At 42.5% G+C, this 27,961-nt stretch overlaps 1 protein-coding gene across 2 annotated transcripts in view; it reads left to right on the forward strand.

The window, feature by feature from the left end:
• LOC115164906 (EGF-like repeat and discoidin I-like domain-containing protein 3) overlaps window positions 1-27,961 on the forward strand; it is a 224,387-nt gene that overhangs the window by 98,349 nt on the left and 98,077 nt on the right. For both annotated transcript variants that reach the window (XM_029717822.1, XM_029717823.1), the window contains one exon: window positions 6,278-6,391. In XM_029717822.1, the coding sequence (XP_029573682.1) occupies window positions 6,278-6,391 (114 nt within the window). The remainder of the gene's footprint in view (window positions 1-6,277; window positions 6,392-27,961) is intronic.

Here is a 27,961-nt window from a genome sequence, read left to right on the forward strand (position 1 = left end):
ATGTTCAGCTCTGAATGGCATGACTGATTTATGTTTTCTTTTTTTAGACCCCTCTTTGATAATTCATAGTGTTTTTCTTTTCTTCTTCATGCAATTCTATGAAATAATGCAGGATAATGAGTTTGAAAAGCCGTTTTGAAAATCTCAGCTTTAATGATGATTGGCCCTTGTTGTCATGTATAATGCAGAAACTAGTCAGTGTTTGTCAGGTTAATATTCTTAACGAGATTGTTAGGCCCCTCTAGGTTGAATTAATTAAAACATAATCCTCCTTGATTGCGACAGCCTCCTGCTATCAAGATGGAATCCCTCCGACAAGTGCTTGTTTGTTCATTTCACAGCTAATAATATGTTAGTCAGTGGGGGACAGGGTGTCTAACTGGGTGCTCTCATTTCAATCACGCTGCCCTTTGCATGGACGGATAATTACCTGTAATTGTCCTTTGGTGCCATCACAGAGCACAGTTACAGCCAAGGTCTCCAACAGGAAATGTGCTCTACTCACCTCGGCAGCGTTACAAGGCTTCACTGGATTCCTTTGAAATAAATATTATCACACTATTAGAGTTACTTTGCGGGTGTCTCCTATTGACAACAATGATCAGCAACATGTGTTGGTAATAGTATGTCATCATGCCAAAATATCACTTGGACATATCAGAAAGGTGTTTCATGCATGATTTAATCCTAGTCATCATGAATGGAATTCGTTGAAAACTGTGGGACGCAGCCTAGTTGAATAGAGCACGTCCTAATACTCCTTTACTTTGTCTTTGCAAACTGAGCAGTTGGTCAGGTCTGTTTCAGGGTGGCAGGTAGTCTAGTGGTTAAGAGCGTTGGGCCAGTCACTGAAAGGTTGCTGGTTTGAATCCCTGAGCAGACTAGGTGAATAATCTGCTGATGTGCCCTTGAGCAAGATGCTTTACTCTAATTGCTCCTGGTTAAGAGTGTCGGCTAAATGACTACAATGTTTCCCCACTCTCAAAGTTCAAAGAGGAATTGTGTCACCTCTTAAGCATAATCGAACAGGACTGAACCCTGAGGTGTGCTTTTGATCAATTTATTCTGCAGTTTAGCAGAACTCCACAGCCCCCTACCTACCTACCTACCAACCACGCAAGGCCAATATCAATGTCTATGTCTATAGTGGCAACATTGAAAGCCCTTGTCTTTCTCAATTTGGACATATGTTCCAGATGAAATGCTTTTCAAAATGTAACATTCTCTTTGTTTCCCGGTGGGGTGCATGTTCTATCTGATTCTACTCAGTTATGGAGGACTTGTCTTTATTTGTTTCAGTGCTTTCAGTACTTTCACCGTCAGGTTGAGAAGGTTCATCTCCGCAGAGGTATTCTCTCCATCATCACAAGCGTTATATAAGGGTAGGCTAATGTGACTGGTGCTCCATAGGTCTATGTGCTCTTTGAATATAATAGTAAATAAATGGAATGTTAGCCTATAATGAACGCTAATGTGTTCCCATAACGGTGTCTGAAACATTGTCAAGGTAGCACATGTAAACTTCACATGCCACAATAGACAGGCATACCGATGTGGATGTGATGTTCCTCAACTTTCAGAATGCAGTATTGCAACAGTCTCATCACACTGCTAACTCTATCAGAATTCAATTCAGATATAGACAGAAAACCCTCATTTGGAGTTTTGATTGTATTCTGTGGGCTTGGCCAAATGCCATCAGCTGATGCGAGGTAATGTGTGTTATGGATGTGTTAGCTTGGATACTGCACTGCCAAAAAGAGTAGAATCAGCTCACCTGATTTTAGTCTATGATTTGACTATTAAATGTTCAATGTTTCTTTGGAATTTTTTATCTCCAATGGAATAATTTCAACACATTAAAATGAGAGTTCAGTTCACGTAACAGAGTTGACCTTAAAACGAGGGAAATACGTAAATGAATCACGTAAATGAATCAGAATTTACTTTGTCAAAGCAACACAAAAAACTAGGGATTTACAATGATGGTGAAACGATTAAGTGGGTTAACATCTTCCTAGAAGTGACACAGGTTTGACAGAGGGGCATGTCAAAATACAGAATTTTGGCACTTTAGCAAGTCAGAAGTTTACATACACCTTAGCCAAACGTTTCGGGTAGCCTTCCACAAGCTTCCCACAATAAGTTTGTCCCATTCCTCCTGACAGAGCTGGTGTAACTGAGTCAGGTTTGTAGGCATCCTTGCTCGCACACGCTTTTTCAGTTCTGCCCACAAATGTTCTATAGGAATGAGGTCAGGGCTTTGTGATGGCCACTCCAATACCTTGACTTTGTTGTCCTTAAGCCATTTTGCCATAACTTTGGAAGTATGCTTGGGGTCATTGTCCATTTGGAAGACCCATTTGCGACCAAGCTTTAACTTCCTGACTGATGTCTTGACATGTTGCTTCAATATATCCACATCATTTTCCATCTATTTTGTGAAGTGCACCAGAACCACCTGCAGCAAAGCACCCCACAACATGATGCTGCCACCCCCGTGCTTCACGGTTGGGATGGTGTTCTTCGGCTTGCAAGCCTCCCCCTTTTTCCTCCAAACATAACAATGGTCATTATGGTCAAACAGGCTTTTTATGGCGGTTTTGGAGCAGTGGCTTCTTCCTTGCTGAGCGGCCTTTCAGGTTATGTCGATATAGGACTCGTTTTACTGTGGATATAGATACTTTGGTACCTGTTTCCTCCAGCATCTTCACAAGGTCCTTTGCTGTTGTTCTGGGTTTGATTTGCACTTTTCGCACCAAAGTACATTCATCTCTAGGAGACAGAACGCGTCTCCTTCCTAAGCGCTATGACAGCTGCGTGGTCCCATGATGTTTATACTTGCGTACTATTGTTTGTACAGATGAACGTGGTACCTTCAGGCGTTTGGAAATTGCCCCCAAAAATGAACCAGACTTGTGGAGGTCTACAATTTTTTTTCTGAGGTCTTGGCTGATTTTATTTTTTATTTTCCCATGATATCAAGCAAAGAGGCACTGAGTTTGAAGGTAGACCTTGAAATACATCCACAGGTACACCTCCAATTGACTCAAATGATGTAAACAAGTGTTGGAAAAATTACTTGTGTCATGCACAAAGTAGATGTCCTAACCGACTTGCCAAAACTATAGTTTGTTAACAAGAAATTTGTGGAGTGGTTGAAAAACGAATTAATTACTCCAACCTAAGTGTATGTAAACTTCCGACTTCAACTGTATATAAAAAAATGTCTGATATAAAATAAAAATAAATGTAAAGTCAATGTTGATGCACAATTTCTACTTAAAATGTCGAAGGTACTATTTTCGTGGAATGACCCACCAATGTCTACGTCTGTAGTGGCAACAGTGAAAGCCCTTGTCTTTCTCACTTTATACATATGGTCCAGATGATATGCTTTTCAAAATATAATGTTATTCTCTTTGTTCCCCTGCGGTGTGCATGTTCCAGCTGATTCTGCTCAGTTATGGAGGACTTATCTTTATTCGTTTCAGAGCTTGAATTCTCATCACTGTCAGGTTGAGAAGGTTCATCTCAGCAGGGGTATTCTCTCCATCATCACATGCATCATATGAGTGGGGGGCTACTGTGACTGATGCTCCATAGGTATATGTGCTCTTTGAATATCATAGTGTAATGTGTGCCTATATGAGGGCCACACGTGTTCCCAGAATGATGTCTGGAATATTGTCTGGGACACACCTGGAACACGGTAGCACATGCAAACGGCACATGCCACTATAGACATAGGCATACCTTTGTGAATGTGACGTTCCGCAACTTTTAGAACACAGTATCGAATTTGTATTTCAACTGTCTTGTCATGCTGCTAAATAGACAAACCTTAATTTGGAGATTTGATTGTATGCTGTGGGCTTGGATCAGTTAATGGCATTTGGCCGAGGGCATGTGTGCTATTATGGATATATTAGCTTGGATTCTGCACTTAGATGTGGAAGATAACATCTCAGAAAAACATCCTAACAGGCTTATACTTTATTCATATTTGTGTTCTTAAGCTTGCAGAGTTTGTTCCATAATCATGAAATCAGTGTTATTAGTCACTGAAGAGTAGGGCATGCTTTAGAGTGGGATTAAGTGTCTTAGTACTCACTTTACTAGAGGCGGAAATGAGACCTTTGCTTATGTGTATGTTTCCAAATGCCAAGTTATGGATTCTTCTCAAAATCTATTCCAACCTTTTTCTTCTGTGCATGAGACTGGCAGGATGCCATAAAGTGGATTCCTTTATGAGATCTCCTATCATGAAACACATCCGATTCACAGTAGGTTATTCTCAGCAGGACTTTGCCCTAAACACTAACTGACGTCAGTAACAGATCACAGACATAGCAAACAGACTGTGGACCAATGGGGATTTTTAGAAAGTAAACAGTACAGCACTGATTTCGATCTGCCTCAAAAGAACATGATGGCTGACATGCGTCACTGTTCTGTGATCTGTAGATGAAATGGCATGAGACCAGCTAGTTCCAGCTAGATTGAAGATGTGTACATTCCTTACTAAGCTTAACCTAATGTACATTCTTTACTTCGCATAGCTCAAGTCTACACACTAGTGGTGCAGTAGCCAAATTGGTGAAGTGAAATGAAAAAAAAAACTTTTTTTTTTTTAAACTGAAAAGTGGTGCGTGCATATGTATTCACCCCCTTTGCTATGAAGCCCCTACATAAGATCTGGTGCAACCAATTACCTTCAGAAGTTACATAATTAGTTAGATTGCACACAGGTGGACTTTATTTAAGTGTCACATGATCTGTCACATGATCTCAGTATATATACACCTGTTCTGAAAGGCCCCAGTCTTCAACACCCCTAAGCAAGGGGCACCACCAAGCAAGCGGCACCATGAAGATCAAGGAGCTCTCCAGTCAGGGACAAAGTTGTGGAGAAGTACAGATCACGGTTGGGTTATAAAAAAATATCTGAAACTTTTAACATCCCACAGAGCACCATTAAATCCATTATTAAAAAATGGAAAGAATACGGTACCACAACAAACCTGCCAAGAGAGGGCCGCCCACCAAAACTCACCGACCAGGAGCTGCAAAGGTCCACAGCGGAGATTGGAGTATCTCTCCATAGGACCACTTTAAGCAGTACACTCCACAGAGCTGGTCTTTACAGAAGAGTGGCCAGAAAAAAGCCATTGCTTAAAGAAAAAAGAAAAGAAAATATGTTTGGTGTTCGCCAAAAGGCATGTGGGAGACTCCCCAAACATATCGAAGAAGGTACTCTGGTCAGATGAGACTAAAATTGAGCTTTTTGGCACTCAAGGAAAATGCTATGTCTAGCGCAAAACGAACACCTCTCATCACCCTGAGAACACCATCCACATTTTTCATCATCATAGACTGGGAAACTGGTCAGAATTGAAGGAATGATGGATGGCGCTAAATACAGGGAAATACTTGAGGGAAACCTGTTTCAATCTTTCAGAGATTTGAGACTGGGACAGAGGTTCACCTTCCAGCAGGACAACAACCCTAAGCATACTGCTAAAGCAACACTCAACTGGTTTAAGGGGAAACATTTAAATGTCTTGGAATGTCCTAGTCAAAGCCCAGACCTCAATCCAATTGAGAATATGTGGTATGACTTAAAGACTGCTGTACACCAGCGGAACCCATCCAACTTGAAGGAGCTGAAGCAGTTTTGCCTTGAAGAATGGGCAAAAATCCCAGTGGCTACATGTGCCAAGCTTATAGAAACATACCCCAAGAGACTTGCAGCAGTGATTGTTGCAAAAGGTGGCTCTACAAAGTATTGACTTTGGGGGGGTGAATAGTTACGTACGCTCAAGTTATTTTTTGGGCTCTTTTTTCTTGTTTGCTTCACAAGAAAAAATATTTTGCATCTTCAAAGTGGTAAGACTGTTGTGTGAATCAAATGATACAACCTCCCCAAAAATCTATTTTAATTCCAGGTTGTAAGGCAACAAAATAGGAAAATGCCAAAGGGGGTGAATACTTTCGCAAGCCACTGTATATATGTTTGTTGAAAGTCCCAAACCTAAATTGGTGGGTAACATTAACGGTCGATCCCAGGAAACCATTTGATTTATTAGCTTCAGGAAGCCAGCCGCTCCTTCTCAGCGAAAGCATCTTGGGGCGGCAGAATCAAGTATCAAATAGAGCAAATTCAATAAATATTCCCCATGAATGCATGTTAATTAGAACCATGTCCTGCTAATTGCAAACATTTCTGCTTCAAAGAAATTAATGTGCCTCTTTTCTGTTTTCTTGGCTCTTGCAGATGTTAACGAATGCGAGAGAGACCCGTGTAAAAATGGGGGCATCTGCACAGATCTGGTTGCCAACTACTCTTGCGAATGCCCCGGGGAGTACATGGGAAGGAACTGCCAATACAGTAAGTGCTGTATTTTTCTCTTTTATGATCAGTCTTGCCTGGCTCTTCTCTTTTATGATCAGCCTTGCCTGGTGTACAGAACAGTTGGTAGCTAGTGCTGGCAAACAGCGCAAAAACATTATTTCATTTGGTTTCTTTGTTTATTTTCTTTGTTTCTTACTCTAACCATCTTTCTGTATCTAAATCCACAAGGGTCTGTATCTGTGTTTTGTGGAAATTGTTGTGAGGATTCAGGGTTGTTCGAGATGAGACTCTGACTTGGACAAAGGCTCCTCCATGACTGCAGACAATCAATGGGGCAGACCTTGCACAACACACAGGAACACGCATACGCATGCACACAACCACACACACACACAGATCCTTAATATTACCCACATACTCTGCTTTCACCAGACATATTCCCTTTTTGGGGACATTAACAATACTTACACTTTCTCTTAAAGTTACAACAATGTGCTAGTTTTGAGTAGTCTAGTAGGAGCTGAACTGATTTTTTTGTAATACAGTCATGTCATTGGACCAACTTTTGGCACCGTCTAGTAGAGATTTTGTCAAAAAACAAGCCTAAATATGTTGCTAGAGACTGGCCATGTCCGAATATCCATACTTGCGTTCTAGGCTGTGTGAGTGTACGCCCTGCTGCTCGTTGTTAAGCTAGTGCTCCTGCTACCTGTCTCCTTAACCTCTCTAGGGTCGGCGGGACGAAATCGTCCCACCTACGTAACAGCCAGTGGAATCCTGTGGCGCGTTATTCAAATACCTTAGAAATGCTATTACTTCAATTTCTCAAACATATGACTATTTTACACCATTTTAAAGACAATACTCTCGTTAATCTAACCACACTGTCCGATTTCAAAAAGGCTATACAACGAAAGCAAAACATTAGATTATGTCAGCAGAGTACCCAGCCAGAAATAATCAGACACCCATTTTTCAAGCTAGCATATAATGTCACAAAAACCCAAACCAAAGCTAAATGCAGCACTAACCTTTGATGATCTTCATCAGATGACACACCTAGGACATTATGTTATACAATGCATGCATGTTTTGTTCAATCAAGTTCATATTTATATCAAAAACCAGCTTTTTACATTAGCATGTGACGTTCAGAACTAGCATACCCCCCGCAAACTTCCGGTGAATTTACAAAAAATTTACTAAATTACTCACGATAAACGTTCACAAAAAGCATAACAATTATTTTAAGAATTATAGATACAGAACTCCTCTATGCACTCGATATGTCCGATTTTAAAATAGCTTTTCGGTGAAAGCACATTTTGCAATATTCTGAGTAGATAGCCCGGCATCACAGGGCTAGCTATTTAGACACCCAGCAAGTTTAGCACTCACCAAAGTCAGATTTACTATAAGAAAAATGTTATTACCTTTGGTGTTCTTCGTCAGAATGCACTCCCAGGACTTCTACTTCAATAACAAATGTTGGTTTGGTCCCAAAGAATCCATAATTATATCCAAATATCCTCTGTTTTGTTCGTGCGTTCAAGACACTATCCGAATGGTAAAGAAGGGTGACGAGCACGACGCATTTCGTGACAAAAAAATTCTAAATATTCCATTACCGTACTTCGAAGCATGTCAACCGCTGTTTAAAATCAATTTTTATGCTATTTTTCTCGTAAAAAAGCGATAATATTCCGACCGGGAATCTGTGTTTAGGTTAAAAGACGAAAGAAAATAAAAGCATGGGGTCGACTCGTGCACGTGCCTCAGCCCATTGTCCTCTGATAGAGCACTTGCCAAAAGCGCTAATGTGTTTCAGCCTGGGGCTGGAATTACATCATTCAGCTTTTTCCCGCCTTCTGAGAGCCTATGGGAGCCGTAGGAAGTGTCACGTTACAGCAAAGATCCTCAGTCTTCAATAAACAGAGTCAAGAAGCTCAAGGAATGGTCAGACAGGCCACTTGCTGTAAGGAATCTTCTCAGGTTTTTGCCTGCCATATGAGTTCTGTTATACTCACAGACACCATTCAAACAGTTTTAGAAACTTTAGGGTGTTTTCTATCCAAAGCCAATAATTATATGCATATTCTAGTTACTGGGCAGGAGTAGTAACCAGATTAAATCGGGTATGTTTTTTTTATCCGGCCGTGCAAATACTGCCCCCTATGCCCAACAGGTTAACTTGTTGACCTGTGTTTTGGCCCACTGCCCTGCAATTTACTGCTTGCTTCTACATGACCAACTTGCGAGTTGGTCTTCTCCCGCTCGTATAGTGTATGTGTAGCCAGGAACCATACAATGAGCAAGTCCTCTACTTTCTCTCTGTTTGCCATACTGGTGTGTGACTCAGGTGTGTGTTGCTTATGCTTTTGCCATTTCACGGGCTATGCTTGTTTTGGGAGGCAGGGTGAGGCTGTATTTGTGAACCCACTGTAGTTTATAGCAAATGTTTTGTAAGTTATTGTCAAGAAGAGAGACACGGAAGCACAGTTAGCCTAGCTAGCCTAGCTAGCCTGTAGTTTCAAATGGTGGTTCCTAATGAATGGTTTCAACGCTGCATTATGGGCTCCTGAGTGGCGTAGTGGTTTAAGGCACTGCATCTAGGTGCTAGATGTGTCACTAAAGACACCCTGGTTCAAATACAGCTGTATTACAACCGGCCGTGATTGGGAGTCCCATAGGGCGGCACACAATTGGCCTAGCGTTGTCTGAGTTTGGCCAGTATAGGCCGTCATTGTAAATAAGAATTTGTTCTTAACTGACTTGCCTAGTTAAATAAATAATAATTATCTAGGTTTATTTTGCTCTATTCCGGGACAATGTGGACCGTCCAGACTTTCAATGTAGCAACTGTTTGCTCGCAGAGGACTACAAAGGCGAAGTGGCTACTCTTAGCAAACAAGTAGCAAACTTACACAAGCTACTGGGGAATCCACTTCCGCCTACTTTCTCTTTCTCTTCTACTCCAGTAGCTGGACGCCGCTCTGACCTGGTGGGCGTGTCGCCCCCGTGTTGTCTCTCCATAACAGACTGGCTGGAGCTCTGAAGTGATCCCTCCCCAAAGGAGTCTCCTCTTCCCTAGAAAATGGAGTTAGTATAATGCTTCTGGATGACTTAGTGGATGATCCTATTATTTACCCTGCCAACCAGCCAGAGAGGCACGAAAGCAGCAGACTTTGGCAATTGGGGCCTCTTTGGCGGTGGGAAACCCGGACTAGATACAGACTTCAAACAGACTTCACCCTTGATCCAGAGGTTCCAGAGCCTTCATCCCTGGGGGCTTCTGCTTCGAGGTCGGATCCGGATGTACCTGCACCTTCGTTCCCTGTTCTGACTCCCTCTCTGTTGGCTTTTACGGTGAATGAGACTTTGTTGGTTATAGGAGGCTCGAACCGTGTCCTAGAGTTGAGAACCTTTTGAGATTCTGCCTCTCGCAAGTCCTCGACGGGTCTCCCGAATCATGTAAGGTGTAGTAATAGGCAGATGTCCTCTTCTATCTCGCCGGCTGTAGTCTTAGGCAGCTCTATGGTGTTGCTCGAGCAAAAACCCTGTGCTAACCCAGGGTGTGCCAACCCAGGGCTCGAGTACAGGATATTACTAAGCTTCTCCCTATCGTTCTGTCAGCACACAGAGATTGATGCTGTTGTAGTCCATATGGCTGATAAACATGCCCCTTTCAAGCGACTCGAAAAACTGAACTATTCCATGCTGCTCTCCTGTACTCTCAGACCTCCTCTTCATAAGAAATCAAGCTTGGGCCAAGGCTAGACAAACTGGCTCGTTAGCTGATTGGAAGCAATTTAGGCAATTGAGAAAAAGATGAACTGCCTCGGTTAAACAGGCCAAATCAAACTACTTCCTTAGCGCTATGACAGACTCTGTTAGTGACCCCTCTAACTTCTGGAAAACTGTTATTAATTTACTGAAGTGGGGTGCCTGTACTTCCCTGCCTAAGCAAGTCGTTTTAGGCTCCTGCATCATTACTGAAAAGTTACGATTTGTGATGGTTTTAATCAGCATTTATCTCAGCTGGTTTCCTATTTGAAAGACGTGGTGGTCATACTGGTCTTGGCCAGTCAGTTGGCTGTTCTTCACACACACAGCCTGTAGTTGCCTCGATGGATGATCAGTCAACTGCACGTGATTTGGGGAATGGTAGTCAGGGGTTTTCTTTTTGCCAACTGACAGAAACAGAAGTTATTGCTGCCTTATTAGCTATTGACACCAATAAGTTATTAGGGGCTGACAATTTATGTCCGTCTTTGCTTAAGTACACAGCACCTAACATTGCTGGTTCAGTAACACGCTTTTTTTATTTTACTTTAGTATTAGGAAATATTTCAAGTGTGGAAATCAGCTATTATGCTATCACTCCATAAGGGCAGGGATAGTAGTGATTTTAATCATTATCTACCCATTTCCAGACTTCCTTTTCTTGCGAAAAATAGTAGAATCATTGGTCAACAAACAGCTACGTTATTTTCTATCTGCAAGTGGTATTCTTAATGTTAATCAATCCGGATTCAGACCTAAATATAGCACCAGTACGACAACCATGGCTGTTTATGTATTTATTACATGATTAGGGATCCCCATTCACTCTTCCTAGGGTCCAAACATATTAAAGCACTTATATTACATATTAACAAAAGATAAAACAGTACAACATATAACATTATTACACCACTGTAAATGATATTGCAAATGCCTTAGAATATAGAAAGAATTGTGCTGCCATATCTGTTGACTTGTCAAAAGCTTTTGATATTGTAGACCAGGGCAAAGGCCGGCCCGGGGGCCGTATGCGGCCCGCGACCTGATTCAATATGGCCCGCGGAATCATGCTCAGATCACATATAGAATTTGCGATAGTAAAGTTTTGAAAAACATATTTGTTATTCAAATAAAAGCCCACTGAATACTCACCTTTGTGTAATTATTTAACTCCCACCGCTTGTGGGACATTTATTTTGAAGGCAAGTATAAATATCAACTGCACGAGGACAGACAGTGACTGACAAGCTGACACACATGTTACAGTTACAAATAGTAGCTAGCTAGAAATTGCGCAAAAATGAGTTTTTCAAAGAAAAGAAAAGTAGACAATGAATGTAGGGTGTTCGAGCAACAGTGGTCATCAAAATATTTCTTTATTGAGGTATCAGCGAAAGCTGTGTGCTTAGTGTGCAAAGAGATCATCGCTGTCTTGAAAGAATACAACTTGTCCCAACACTTCCAGACGAAGCATGCAGAGAAATATAGGAATATGTCTTCTGAGCAGAGGGCAAGTGCATCGAAAGAGTTGCTTTCTCAGTTGCAAAAGCAGCAAGGACTTTTCACAAAACTGCATTCAGCAAACAACGGAATTGCGAGAGCTAGCTATGTACAGTCAAACAAAATTGCTAAACATAGCAAGCCATTTACTGAGGGTAAATTCATTAAAGAATGTTTAATTGACTCTGCAGCAATACTTTGCCCCAACAAGAAAGAGCTGTTTGAAAATGTTTCCCTGTCAAGACGAACAGTGACACGGCGTGTTGAGGACATGGCAGAGAATATGGAACAACAGTTGAAAGACAAGGTAAATGTAACGAGGGTCGTACAAAGGGGACCATGGCGCGGCGTGTGAAGTGCTCATATTTTACTTGAATGAAAACACTCAATCAAAACAACAAAATCGACCGTCAACAGTTCCGTCAGGTTACAAGGAACAAAACAGAAAACAACTACCCACAAAACCCAATGGAAAAACAGGCTGCCTAAGTATGGTTCCTAATCAGAGACAACGATAGACAGCTGCCTCTGGTTAGGAACCATACTCGGCCCAACACAAAGAAATACAACACATAGAATGCCCACCCCACCCCACAACCTGACCTAACCACATAGAGAAACAAACCCTCTCAGGTCAGGGCGTGACAGTAAAGGATTTCACCTATTTCTCCTTGGCCCTGGATGAGAGCAGTGATGCACGTAACATGGTGCAGTTGTTGATATTCTTACGAGACATAACACAGACTTACAGCTTGCTTCAGTGCAGTCAATGAAGAGCACAACCACAGGGAAAAATGTATTGGAGGAGGTTAATAAGTGTGTGGCAAAGCTGGGACTGAGTTTTGAAAAGTTATCCAGTGTGACCACTGATGGGTGCCTAAACTTGACAGGAAAAAATGTTGGCCTTTTGAAAAGGATACAATATCAAGTAGCTGAGCTGAACACAGATCAGGAAATTATTTTCCTGCATTGCATTATTCATCAGGAGGTGCTCTGTAAATGTGTTCTGAAAATGAGCCATGTCGTGGATACAGTCACTGAAGTGGTAAACTTCATAAGAGCAAAATCTTTAAACCGTAGGCGGTATGTAAAAATCTGGTAAAAAGGTAAAAATCTGTCGTTCTGCCCCTGAACAAGGCAGTTAACACACTGTTCCTAGGCGTCATTGAAAGTAAGAATTTGTTCTTAACTGACTTTCCTTGTTAATAAATAAAGGTAAAATAATATAATAAAAAAATATGTCTCAGTGTTGGAAGAGAGAGGTCATGCAGATCTCCCCTACCACACAAACGTGAGATGGCTGAGTTTGAGGAAGGTACTTAAAAGGATGTGGGACCTGAAGTCGGAGATTGCTGAGTTTTTGCAAATGAAAGGGAAATATGTGGATGTTTCTCAACTGCAAGATAAATAATGGTTGGCTGATTTTTGCCTTCACCATGGACATCATGGCCCTCGTGAATGAACTGAATTCCAAACTACAAGGAAAGGGCCTTTTTGTACATCAGATGTACAGCCTTGTCAAAGCCTTTAAGGGAAAATTACTCCTCCTGACCCGCCAAGTAGAAGCCAACAATCTCACCCACCTTCCCACACTACTAGTCTGTTTTTTATCAGATGACCAGCGGGAGAAGTGTACATTGTTGCTGCGTGTTTTGAATGGTGAGTTTTCTCGTTGTTTTGAGGATTTCATAGTGCTGGGAAATGACATGGTGTTGGTTTCCTCTCCTTTCACCTTCAATGTGGATAACGCTCCCACTGACCTGCAATTTGAGCTTATTGATCTTCAGTCTGATGCAGTGATTGGAGAACTATTCAAAACAATGTCACTGACAAGGTTCTATGCATCTCTCGATGAGCAAAACTTTCCAAAGATTAGGAGCCATGCTCAGAAGATGTTTGTACTGTTGGGGTCAGCCTATGTATGTGAACAGACATTTTTATTGATGAAATATAACATGTCAAGGCACAGATTCTCTTACTGACTCTCACCTCTCAGCAATCCTGCGCATAGCAACGTCAGAAACTATACCTGACTTCACTGCTCTAGTCAATGCCCATCAGAGACTTCACTCCTCACACTGATTGAGTAGTTTAAATGTAATGTTGAGCTCTTTCTCTTTCTTTTGTTTTTGTGCATACCCGTTAACAAGAGTTCTGTCTGTGCTGCTGAATGCACAGTGTACTTTTCCCTCTGTGTAGGTCATTGCGTGTTTAACAATGAAAATACCTACCAAAAGAAGAACATGGATGTGGTTTATTTCTGTGCATGTTAAAAAAGTAAAATAAGTAACATATCTGGATGTGATTTACAGTAGATATCTGTCAACAGTCATACACATGATGTATAATCCTGTAATATGAATCTGGCCCGCGATGGCAAAAATATATTCTAATATGGCCCTCCATGGAAGGTAATTGCCCAGGCCTGCTGTAGACTGTCCTTGATAGAGTTGGGTACTGATGCTTGCCGATGGTTTCATAATTATCTCAATGACAGAACTCAGGCCATCAAGGTAGAAAGGGTCAAATCTAAATTCCTTGAGTTACATAAAGGAGTGCCCCAAGGTTCATTACTCGGCCCACTACTGTTTTCAATTTATATACATGACATAGGTAATGCTGTAAAAAATATATATTAATTTGTATGCAGATGATACTGTGTTGTATTCCATTGCCCCATCGGTTGGCCAAGCCTTTTCACATTTGAAGTCTAATTTCCAAGCACTGCAGTGGTCCTTATTGGATTCAAAGTTAGTGCTAAATGCAAACAAAACAATACTTTTATTAGGTCCCATAACCCAGATTTAAATTAATTTGTAATGAGTAGTTTGAACGGTACACAAATTGATCAAGTTCCTTCCTACAAATATCTTGGTGTATGGCTTGATGACAAACTGTCATTTAAAGAACATGTCACTGTGCTGGTAAAGAAGGGGAAGTTCAAGGTTGGTTTCTTTTACAGAAACAAAGCATGTCTGACTTTTGTTAATAGGAAGGAAATTGTCCAGGCCCTGGGGATATTATCAATCTTGGTGTTCTCTGGCAAATGCCAAACGTCCTGCACGGTGTTGGGCTGTAAGCACAACCCCCACCTGTGGACATCGGGCCCTCATACCACCCTCATGGAGTCTGTTTCTGACCGTTTGTGCAGACACATGCACATTTGTGGCCTGCTGGAGGTCATTTTGCAGGGCTCTGGCAGTGCTTCTCCTGCTCCTCCTTGCACAAAGGCGGAGGTAGCGGTCCTGCTGCTGGGTTGTTGCCCTCCTATGGCCTCCTCCACGTCTCCTGATGTACTGGCCTGTCTCCTGGTAGCGCCTCCATGCTCTGGACACTACGCTGACAGACACAGCAAACCTTCTTGCCACAGCTCGCATTGATGTGCCATCCTGGATGAGCTGCACTACCTGAGCCACTTGTGTGGGTTGTAGACTTCGTCTCATGCTACCACTAGAGTGAAAGCACCGCCAGCATTCAAAGTGACCAAAACATCAGCCAGGAAGCATAGGAACTGAGAAGTGGTCTGTGGTCCCCACCTGCAGAACCACTCCTTTATTGGGGGTGTCTTGGTAATTGCCTATAATTTCCACCTGTTGTCTATTCCATTTGCACAACAGCATGTGAAATTTATTGTCAATCATTGTTGCTTCCTAAGTGGACAGTTTGATTTCACAGAAGTGTGATTTACTTGGAGTTACATTGTGTTGTTTAAGTGTTCCCTTTATTTTTTTGAGCAGTGTATAAATTACCAAACAGGGTCTCAGGGTTGGACAACACTGGAGGCCCCTTCGGTCTCCATAGATTTGGGAAAAGCAGATTTGAGGTTTTTTTTGGTCCCTTTATGTGGAACAACTTGCAGAGCTCTCTGAAATAAGATGTTCAGTTCCCCCTTGGTCTGTTCAGAGTGATGATCAGATCTCTATGTTCATAAATGTGTCTGTTTTTCTTAATATGTTTTGTAATTTTGTATATTGTATGTGTTTGATGTGTTTATGCAGGGCTCATCTGTAAAACAGACCCTAGTGTCTATGTGTTTGATGTGTTTATGCAGGGCTCATCTGTAAAACAGACCCTAGTGTCAGGATGTAGGTCAAAATAAAGGTCAAAATAAAGGTCAAATAAATACAAATAAACAATACAATTCTAGGCCTTTATAGATAATAATAATGTAATAAAACTATTTATTTATAGTATGTTAAATTGCGCAAATTGTGTATGCTTTAAATACCAGGATGTCATATTCCTTTTGGCTTTTCATCTAGTATAATTCGCTGCACACTTTTAAGGAAGAGAATTGTCTTTTGAGACAGACGTGTGTTTGACAACAGCTGATAATCAGCTGAGGGGACGCGCTGTACCAAAATGAACGAATGGCGGGAATCAAGGTAATTGTGCATTAGATTATGTATTCTCAGTAGGATGAGCCTAGTATGCTGATATTTGTTGATTAATGCAAGTGTTTTTACTAAACAGTATGTTCTAAATAGTATGTATTATGATTTGTACACAGTATGCAGTTTAGGTAATAGTAGGCAAGCCAGATTTCAGACAAAGACAATATATGTGCAGTCAAGTACAGCTCCTGTCATTTAGAACTAAAGGTCTCGTTGAAAAAAATAAGACCACGCACAATTACCCTTTTTAAAATATTTTCTTATAAGCATATATATGTAAATTACAGCAACACACTGGATACCATTTCCACCAGAATTGTTGGTCTCTTTGACGCACTCAGAGCTAGAGTTCTGATTTCCCCTCATATCTTTGGTTTTGAATGAATTTGAACTGATTCAAGAGCAGACAAAAGTGGACTTTTTGAATCAGGCGAGGATTGGGAGCCTTGAACTATTTTCTAACCTGGCTTCTGTTTTTCGGCCACAGCCACTGCTTAGAAGAAAGCTGTTTGATGGATTAGTTCAAGTCTGCACTCGCCAGATAGCAGAGTCCTTTTCCAACAGAGGGAAATGTCACTACAAACTGCCTCAGGATTTACAGTCTGTAAACAACTTAATCGAGATATGCACCAGAAATCAACATCTTTATGTTTGCATTTTGTGAAGGCCCCAAGTGTGAAAGTTTATTTTTTACGTTATCATCATGAAATAGTCGCTGTCTGAACAATTTCTACTGGAGCAATAACAACACTATTGTATTGTAGAGCAGGGGTGGGCAACTTTAATGGGGGTTGGGGCCATTGGGGCCATCTGAACTCATCATGAGGGGGCCACAGTGGTCCACAGTGGTCCACAGATCTGCACACCCACATCCACATGCCATCAGAGCCGGCCCTTGCCTTTTGGAGGCCCTAAGTGAAATTTTGTTTTCATGAATCTTTACAATATAGCCAATTTTGACTTTGCAGATGGCCCATCTAGCAGAAATCGCTCAGTTCTGTCTCCAGGACAAAACTCATCCCAATAAACGTCAACCTGCTCTGCGAAGCATGTGGAAAGGAAATCCATAATAAAGTCTTTGAAATACATATCATCCATGTGAATAAACCAACCAATAAACGAGTTGCCCGAGGGGCAAAACTCAAGGGCTTTTATTGTAAATCAATCAGGCAATCTTCATCAGTTGAAAATAAATTATTGGAAATTAACAACAATACTTGTCTGAGATTTGACACCACACATTCACTCATGGCAATGACATAGGGCAACTAGAGTGTCAGCCAATTGAATGCCTTGAATCAAAGAATTTACAAATATAACATTTCTACCTCCAACCAGACCAAGTGCAAACCCTGTCTTTGATTTGGATATCAGAGGTAGAGAAATACCTATTAAACGCTGAGCTATTCTGAGAGCAGTAGGGGGAGAGAGGGAGTACCAGATATGTTTATTTTCTTATTTCCATGGCTGCACAGAATGAGAGGACTGCTCACTGTCTCTCTCATCTTCAGAAGTGGCTTGTTTTTCCAATCCCTGGAGCCTGTTGGCTCAAAAAGACCTTGTTCATTCATTAAGCCATTCATGGGAATTTCTAGGAGTTCAGTTTGGACTCACGCTGGTGAATGCCCATTGGCAAAGTGTGCACAGGTGTTTGTTTGTGTGTGTGAGAGCCTGCATCAAGCCGGTGGGCATTCACAGGAAATTAGTCAAACTTAACATTTTGAATGTTAGTGCACGCATATTCAGACCTCAGAAGGAGTTTTCATTCTCTCCCCAGTCCTCCAGTCTTCCTTCTCATTAGTATTGCTGCGGTGGCCTTAATTTCAGTGTGGCTCTAACTTGTTGGGGCTGTAGGTAAGCCTTGTGGGAGATTTATTCAGCTGTCACATGGTAGCGATGGTGGTGTTAGTGATGCGTGTGCTGTCGGAGGGGCTGAAGTATGCACAGGGAGCAGCAAGCTGAGGCCTAGGGCCTCCAGCCACAGCTGCTCTGCTCTGACGGACGAACGGCTGGCTGGCAGACAGATCATTAAAGGAGCCCTGTTATCTCCACAAGGTGAATATTGCCACAGAGTTGCCGTAGCGTTGCTAGAGCTTTGCTAGAGCGTTGCTGCTAGGGTTCAAATCAAATCAAATGTATTTGTCACAAACACATGGTTAGCTCGGGCACGTAGACAGGCACATCGCGCACCGCTCCCGAGCATACTACTTGCCAATGTCCAGGTTCTTGACAACAAGGTAGACGAAATACGAGCAAGGGTAGCATTCCAGAGAGACATCCGAGACTGTAATGCTCTTTGTTTCACGGAAACATGGCTTACTCGAGACACTGAGTTGGTACAGCCAACTTTTTTCTTCACGCATCGCGCCGACAGAAACAAGCATCTCTCTGGTAAGAAGAAGGGCGGGGGTGTATGCCTTATGATTAACGATATGTGGTGTGATCATAAGAACATACAGGAACTCAAGTCCTTTTGTTCACCTTACTTAGAATTCCTCACAATCAAATGCCGACCACATTATCTACCAAGAGAATTCTCTTCGATCATAATCACAGTCGTGTATATTCCCCCCCAAGCAGACACATCGACGGCCCTGAAGAACTTCATTGGACTCTATGTAAACTGGAAACCACATGTCCTGAGGCTGCATTTATTGTAGCCGGGGATTTTAACAAGGATAATCTGAAAACAAGGCTTCCCAAATTCTATCAGCATATCGATTGTGCTACCAGGGCTGGTAAAACCCTAGATCACTGTTTTTCTAACTTCCGCAACGCATATAAGGCCCTCCCCCGCCCTCCCTTCGGAAAAGCTGACAACGACTCCATTTTGTTGCTTTCAGCCTATAGACAGAGACTAAAACAGGAAGCACCCGTGCTCAGGTCTGTTCAACGCTGGTCCGACCAATCGGATTCCACGCTTCAATATTGCTTCGATCACGTGGACTGGGATATGTTCCGCATTGCGGCGAACATCTACATTGACGAATGTGCTGATTCGGTGTGCGAGTTTATTAACAAGTGCATCGGTGATGTGGTACCCACAGCGTCTATTAAAACATTCCCCAACCAGAAACCGTGGATTGATGGCAGCATTCGCGCAAAACTGAACGTGCCAACCACTGCTTTTAATCAGGGCAAGGTGACCGGAAACATGACCGAATACAAACAGTGTAGCTATTCCCTCCTCAAGGCAATCAAACAAGCTAAGGGTCAGTATAGAGACAAAGTGGAGTCGCAATTCAACGGCTCAAACACGAGAGGTATGTGGCAGGGTCTACAGTCAATCACGGACCACAAAAGAAAAAACAGCCCCTTTGCGGATCACGATGCCTTGCTCCCAGACAGACTAAACCACTTTTTTGCTCACTTTGAGGACAATACAGTGCCACTGACACGGCCCGCTACCAAAACCGGCTCTCCTTCACTGCAGCCAACGTGACTAAAACATTTAAACGTGTTAACCCTCGCAAGACTGCAGGCCCAGACGGCATCCCCGGCCGCGTCCTCAGAGCATGAGCAGACCAGCTGGCTGGTGTGTTTACAGACATATTCAATCAATCCTTATCTGTCCCACATGCTTCGAGGGCCACCATTGTTCCTGTTCCCAAGAAAGCTAAGGTAACTGAGCTAAATGACTACCGCCCTGTAGCATTCACTTCCGTCATCATGAAGTGCTTTGAGAGACTAGTCAAGGACCATATCACCTCCACCCTACCTGACACCCTAGACCCACTCCAATTTGCTTACCGCCCCAATAGGTCCACAGACGACGCAATCGCCATCACACTGCACACTGCCCTAACCCATCTGGACAAGAGGAATACCTATGTAAGAATGCTGTTCATCGATTACAGCTCAGCATTTAACACCATAGTACCCTCCAAACTCGTCATTAAGCTTGAGACCCTGGGTCTCGACCCCGCCCTGTGCAACTGGGTACTGGACTTCCTGACGGGCCGCCCCCAGGTGGTGAGGGTAGGTAACAACATCTCCACCCCGCTCATCCTCAACACTGGGTCCCCACAAGGGTGCGTTCTCAGCCCTCTCCTGTACTCCCTGTTCACCCACGACTGCGTGGCCATGCATGCCTCCAACTCAATCATCAAGTTTGCAGACGACACTACAGTGGTAGGCTTGGTTACCAACAACGACGAGACGGCCTACAGGGAGGAGGTGAGGGCCCTCGGAGTGTGGTGTCAGGAAAATAACCTCACATTCAATGTCAACAAACAAAGGAGATGATCGTGGACTTCAGGAAACACTAGAGGGAGCAGCCCCCTATCTACATTGACAGGACAGTATTGGAGAGGGTGGAGAGTTTTAAGTTACTCGGCGTACACATCACAGACAAACTGAAATGGTCCACCCACACAGACAGCGTGGTGAAGAAGGCGCAGCAGCGCCTCTTCAACCTCAGGAGGCTGAAGAAATTTGGCTTGTCACTCACAAACTTTTCCAGATGCACAATCGAGAGCATCCTGTTGGGCTGTATCACTGCCTGGTACGGCAGCTGCTCCGCCCATATCCGGAAGGCTCTCCAGAGGGTGTTGAAGTCTGCACAACGCATCACCGGGTGCAAACTACCTGCCCTCCAGGACACCTACACCACCCGATGCCACAGGAAGGCCAAAAAGATCATCAAGGACAACAACCACCCGAGCCACTGCCTGTTCACCCCGCTATCATCCAGAAGGCGAGGTCAGGTGCATCAAAGCGGGGACCGAGAGACTGAAAAACAGCTTCTATCTCAACGCCATCAGACTGTTAAACAGCCATCACTAACATTGAGTGGCTGCTGCCAACATACTGACTCAACTCCAGCCACTTTAATAATTAAAAAATGTATGTAATCAATTTATCACTAGCCACTTTATATGTTTACATACCCTACATTACTCATCCCATATGTATATACTGTATGCTATACCATCTACTGCATCTTGCCATCTTGATGTAATGTATCACTAGCCACTTTAAACAATGCTGCTTTAAATGTTTCATACCCTACATTACTCATCTCATATGTATATACTGTACTTTTACCATCTACTGCATCTTGCCTATGCTGTTTGAGCTATGGGTTGCTGCTAGGTTTGGTAGAGAATTGCTACAATATTGTTACAGTGTTTCTACACTGTAGTTGTTACAGTTGTTACAGATTGTCTAATGCAACAGTATTGATAAAGTGTTGGAGCATTTGCTAAGGCTTAGTTGCTACAGTGTTTCTTCAGTGTTATAGAATGGCTTCCCTGGCAGTACAGTTGGGGGGGTTGAACTGGACTAGCTCTTTTTTATTTTAAAATATACTCAACTGTAGTATCTGTGGTCACAACACTAATTCTGATATCTGCCATTAAAATGGCATTATAATTTGTAAGAATTGTGGTTAATCATATCAGCTATACATTAGGACTATTATACAAATCCAGGTGCTGTATTGAGTCATAACATAAAGGGTAGGTAATGTCAGGGGTGAAAAAACATGCTAAAATAAATAAGCCTTAGAAGACAAGTTCTTTGTAGTGAAGATTAAATAACAGAATATAAAGAGCGACAAGAAAAGAGAAAAAAACAAGGCATATTGTTTCGACATTATTGAACTCTGAGTTACGGACGCAGCTCAGGAAAAGAATCCTTGTTAAAACTTGTCATGAATATAGGTGTCATAAGTTTATCCTGTGATGTGCTTTTTTATTATTCCACCCAAACCGTCTTTTGATTGAGGGATGAAAGGATGAAGAAAAAAAACAGATTCCCTGCTCTGGCATAACAAGATTGAGAGGGTTTCTGCGGTGTACCACAGAAAGGCAGCCTTTGGTAAACATTAGTATTCATGGCTTTGAATCCAGGGGATTGGCCAGAGATTGCCAACCTGCAAATGAAATTGGGATTGTATGTCAACACAATGGAGCATTATCAATGCTTACCCATCACTTTAATACTAATCTTTGATAAGACAGGTTCCCTCACCGGTCCCCTCAAACCATTTCATTCTTTTAGTTAAAATTTGAGCAAAGAAGCTATTTCTTCTCCCCCCAAAAAGATAGGTTATTTAGAAAATAACCTTTTTCCATCAATAATTTTCTGTTTGTAGAGGCAGACGACCAGGCAAAGCTGACAAGAGCACAGATGGAGTTGAGATACCAGATTTGAGCAAACACAAAAGCCTTTTGGAGAGACTGACATCTCTCACTTGCCAATGTACTTATTTGCTCTTTCAATGGATTGACCTTCTGGCATGCCAGGAGAAGTTCTTACCATACTACCCCTAATATACAGCAGGTGAACTTATGACCATATGACACATAGGGTGTTTCTCAAAATGCATACTACCATGCTCCGAGCAAGGAAGGGTCGGAGTATGAATCCAAATCAATGTATGCAAAACGGAGCAGGGAGGGCACTTCTCAAATGCGTACTCTGTTTATACATATTTTGAAACATGCATCGATGCAAGCTTCAACGGAAAGTATGCACAGAAATATGACAATGTAAAAATGAAGCACATTTTCTTGAAGTCAATGAGCCATTATTTGAGCTGAAGCGAGAGAATATACCCTCCGACTTCAGAATGAAATGTTACGAAATGTCTCGTATGTTGCCTTTCTACAATATTTTATCTTGATAATTTAATAAATACATGCTGTGTTAATTTTGGCATGGTTACCTGCCTACAATACCCACTGTGTAGTGTGCATAGCTCGTAAGCCCATAGTAAGTCAATAGAGCTAACTGGCTAGCTAATACTGTTAGCTTGCCAGATAGCCACAAAAAATTGCTAGCTAACTACCCATGAAGAATTGACATCTACTTTGGATAACATTGGTTTTGGGTCATTTTTGCCTGTTTTACTGTGTGGTTAACAACATTATTAAAATTCACGTATTAGGTAAAATGTTTGCTTTGTGTATATCTTGTTGTATCTTTATTGCCATTGTCCTAGCTAGCTAGCTTGTTGTTGTATCTTTATTGCCATTGTCCTAGCTAGATGCACTATTGTAAAGTGGTTGTTCCACTGGATATCATAAGGTGAATGCACCAATTTGTAAGTCGCTCTGGATAAGAGCGTCTGCTAAATGACTTAAATGTAATGTAAATGTAGAAGAAGGAAGGTTCAGTGAATGGGTAAGTCCATAGTAAGTCAGTAGGGCTAACTGGCTAACTAGATAGCCACGAAGATTAGACATCTACCATTTCATAACATTAGTTGTAGATCATTTTTGCTTATTTAACTGGTTAGCTGGCTAGCTAGATTATGATTTAAAATATATCTAGCTAATAATAATGAAGTAAAATGTTTGCTTAGTGTATATCATGTTTCATCTCTATGTTTGCCATTGTCCTGGCTGGAAGAAGGTTCAGTGAATGGGGAATGCGAGTGCTTCTCAAATTAAATGTTTTGTTGTACTCCTTTTTCTCCCCAATTGGTAGTCTTGTCCCATTGCTGCAACTCCACTACGGACTTGGGAGAGGGGAAGGTCGAGAGCCATGTGTCCTCCGAAACACCACCCTGCCAAGCCACGCTGCTTCTTGACCCACTGCTTGCTTAGCCCGGAAGCCAGCTGCACCAATGTGTCGGATGAAACACCGTTCAACTGGGGACCGAAGTCAGCATGCATGCACCTGACCCGCCACAAGGAGTCACTAGAGCGCGGCTGGCCAAACCCTCCCCTAACCCAGGCGATGCTGGGACAATTGTACGCTCGCTGCCTTATGGGTCTCCTGGTCACGGCTGGCTGTGACACAGCCTTGTATCAAATCCGGGTCTGTAGTGATGCCTCAAGCACTGCGATACAGTGCTTTAGACCGCTGCGCCACTCGGGAGGCCATCAAATGAAATGTTTTATGTGTTCTCCACACTCTCGTCCTCACAAGAACATACTCAAGGGAATGCACTTGGAGCATGAAAGTGTGGAGCACGGTACTATGCATATTGAGAAACACCCAGAACATACAGTCTGTGAGCTGTTTGATAATGAATCAACCAGAGAAAGAGAATGGAGTGAGTTATCAGACTGGAATACAGACAGGGATGGTGTCCCCAAGGCTGTCCACCACTCATTACACACACACACACACACACACACACACACACACACACACACACACACACACACACACACACACACACACACACACACACACACACACACACACACACACACACACACACAGAGAGAGAGGCCCTTTCTGAGGACAATCCTCAGACATCACCGGCTCCCTGCTTCCCTAGCTACGTTGTTACAGCAACTGGATCTGCTGTTGGTGTTGTTTTCAAAATTGCCATTGCGTCTCCCACAACAGTGTTTATTACTTGATAAGAAGGGTCTCTTTACACTCCAGGCTACACAGGTTCACAGTGTTTGTATTTGTGTTTTTCATCTTATGCTGTTTTGGCCGAAAGGTGAAAGTCACATCACAGACTTTGATGACTAGTGCTGCAGGCTAACCCTGCAGGATAGTGTTTCATGACACATCCTATTGGTTAGGGGAAGCAGTGCCCAAGGCTAAAACATGTAGATGAATTGTGCTCCATGTTTGAGGAGTCTTCTAAAAAGTGGACAGTTTTGTCAACATGCTGACCAAAGTGAGTAGACATCAGTTAAGCATACTGTACTCACTGTGACACATTCAGTTGACACCCAGTTCATCTCACATTCCGGTTACCTAGTTAAACAAAGGAAAATAGTTGTGTCATATACTGTCAGCATGCTTTGAATGCAGTTATATCAACACTCACTTAAATTTTGAGCCTATATGTTTAAATATATGTTCAGTTACATTTCTAGTAATACCACCTTTGGCAAATCCCGGCATTGGATGTCTGCATTTCTTATACATTAGTCACCAAGAAAAGTTAGTGACTAAGTTGTGCAGTATTTGCTGTTGACCTGCACACATTGCACTGATATAAGCTTAGTCTTAAAATATCTCCTAATAGAGAATTACTTTCTGAGAATGCTAGCTACTATGGAAAATCTGAAGAAATAAGATAGCTTTGGAATAAATAACTGTAGCAACTTATTCTACAATGAAGGGGAAAAACTATATCAGTCAACATCATTGTTATAGCCATTATTAATAATTGACCGTGTCTGGCATAGCCAAAAATACATATAAGAAAGAGGGTTACCTAATCATCATCTGTTACTTATCTGTTGTCTGGCAAAAACTGGAAGACATTCTAATTAAAACAAATGATGTATTAAAACAATAGACTTTAAACTTAACCACTCCACAATGTTTCATTATTCTCTTTGTTGTTACCCTCCAAAGACCCACACAGACAACGAGAATTTTAACCCTGGCTTCTACTGGGACTTCCTTTAAAAAATGCTAATGTTTAAGTGAGGTTTCTAATAAGAGCTAGGTGATGTATATGTTCACGTATGCATCTGTATTAACCATTGAGGGGTGGGTTTGGAAACAGGATAAATAGCAGAAGAATAACTGTGAATTACTATGAAGTGCTTTTGTAGCCCTATAAATCAGCACGATGATATTTATTGGGCCAGCTGCAAAGACAAAATGGACTATATTATAAAAATCCCTGAAAACAAAAATATTTCATGACTTTGTGGCTTTGCATGTCACACGGGTTGTAAAATGGAGACCAAGACGCAGCGTGGATAGTGCTAATTTTCAAACTCTTTAATGAACACACTTGACAAAATAACAGACGACCAACACAGTCCCGTCAGGTACACTAGACTAGAACGGAAAACAACTACCCACAACCGCAAAGGAAAAACAGGCTGCCTAAGTATGGCTTCCAATCAGAGACAATGAAAGACACCTGCCTCTGATTGGAAACCATACCCGGCCGAACATGAAAACCAACACATAGAAAATGATAACTAGAACAAACCCACATTGAAACAGAAAACCCAAAATACCTACAAAACAAACCCCCCTGCCACGCCCTGACCACTCTACTATGGCAAATGACCTTTTTCACTGGTCAGGACGTGACACTGCAGTGCTGCATCCAGAACAAGTTCATGACAGAAAATCCCAACCTGCTATAGATCACTTTGCAAACAAGTTATCTAAACATAATTTTTTCTGCGAACCTGCACATCATCTCTCTTTTGTAATACCAATGTGAGGGGTTATGGCAGAGGAAACAGTGTTGTTGTTTCCTAGTGTGCTGCTGAAATAATGACAACCGAACCTGGAGATCTTTGTGATCACATTGCACTAAAAAAGGGAACCGACCACGTTTCAACATGTGAAGATGGCGTTGCAGTGGATAGCAATTCTACTATGTTGTGTTTTTTTTTTACGTTGATCTTAACTTTTTTGTGCATACAGTGCATTCGGAAAGTATTCAGACGCCTTGACATTTTCCACATTTTGTTACAATACAGCCTTATTCTAAAATGTATCAATCTACACACAATAACCCAGAATGACAAAGCATAAACTAGTTAAGAATTTATAGCAAATGTATTAAAAATAAAAAACTGAAATATACTGCTCCAAAAAATAAAGGGAACACTAAAATAACACATCCTAGATCTGAATGAATGAAATAATCTTATTAAATACTTTTTTCTTTACATAGTTGAATGTGCTGACAACAAAATCACACAAAAATAATCAATGGAAATCCAATTTATCAACCCATGGAGGTCTGGATTTGGAGTCACACTCAAAATGAAAGTGGAAAACCACACTACAGGCTGATCCAACTTTGATGTAATGTCCTTAAAACAAGTCAAAATGAGGCTCAGTAGTGTGTGTGGCCTCCACTTGCCTGTATGACCTCCCTACAACGCCTGGGCATGCTCCTGATGAGGTGGCGGATGGTCTCCTGAGGGATCTCCTCCCAGACCTGGACTAAAGCATCCGCCAACTCCTGAACAGTCTGTGGTGCAACGTGGCGTTGGTGGATGGAGCGAGACATGATGTCCCAGATGTGCTCAATTGGATTCAGGTCTGGGGAACGGGCGGGCCAGTCCATAGCATCAATGCCTTCCTCTTGCAGGAACTGCTGACACACTCCAGCCACATGAGGTCTAGCAATGTCTTGCATTAGGAGGAACCCAGGGCCAACCGCACCAGCATATGGTCTCACAAGGGGTCTGAGGATCTCATCTCGGTACCTAATGGCAGTCAGGCTACCTCTGGCGAGCACATGGAGGGCTGTGCGGTCCCCCACAGAAATGCCACCCCACACCATGACTGACCCACCGCCAAACCGGTCATGCTGGAGGATGTTGCAGGCAGCAGAATGTTCTCCACGGCGTCTCCAGACTCTGTCATGCCTGTCACATGTGCTCAGTGTGAACCTGCTTTCATCTGTGAAGAGCACAGGGCGCCAGTGACGAATTTGCCAATCTTGGTGTTCTCTGGCAAATGCCAAACGTCCTGCACGGTGTTGGGCTGTAAGCACAACCCCCACCTGTGGACGTCGGGCCCTCATACCACCCTCATGGAGTCTGTTTCTGACCGTTTGAGCAGACAGATGCACATTTGTGGCCTGCTGGAGGTCATTTTGCAGGGCTCTGGCAGTGCTCCTCCTGCTCCTCCTTGCACAAAGGCGGAGGTAGCGGTCCTGCTGCTGGGTTGTTGCCCTCCTACGGCCACCTCCACGTCTCCTGATGTACTGGCCTGTCTCCTGGTAGCGCCTCCATGCTCTGGACACTATGCTGACAGACACAGCAAACCTTCTTGCCACAACTCGCATTGATGTGCCATCCTGGATGAGCTGCACTACCTGAGCCACTTGTGTGGGTTGTAGACTCCGTCTCATGCTACCACTAGAGTGAAAGCACCGCCAGCATTCATTAGTGACCAAAACATCAGCCAGGAAGCATAGGAACTGAGAAGTGGTCTGTGGTCACCGCCAGCAGAACCACTCCTTTATTGGGGGTGTCTTGCTAATTGCTTCCGAAGTGGACAGTTTGCTTTCTTAGAAGTG

This window comes from Salmo trutta, chromosome 27 (assembly GCF_901001165.1).
Source record: "Salmo trutta chromosome 27, fSalTru1.1, whole genome shotgun sequence".
Classification (NCBI taxonomy): domain Eukaryota; kingdom Metazoa; phylum Chordata; class Actinopteri; order Salmoniformes; family Salmonidae; genus Salmo; species Salmo trutta.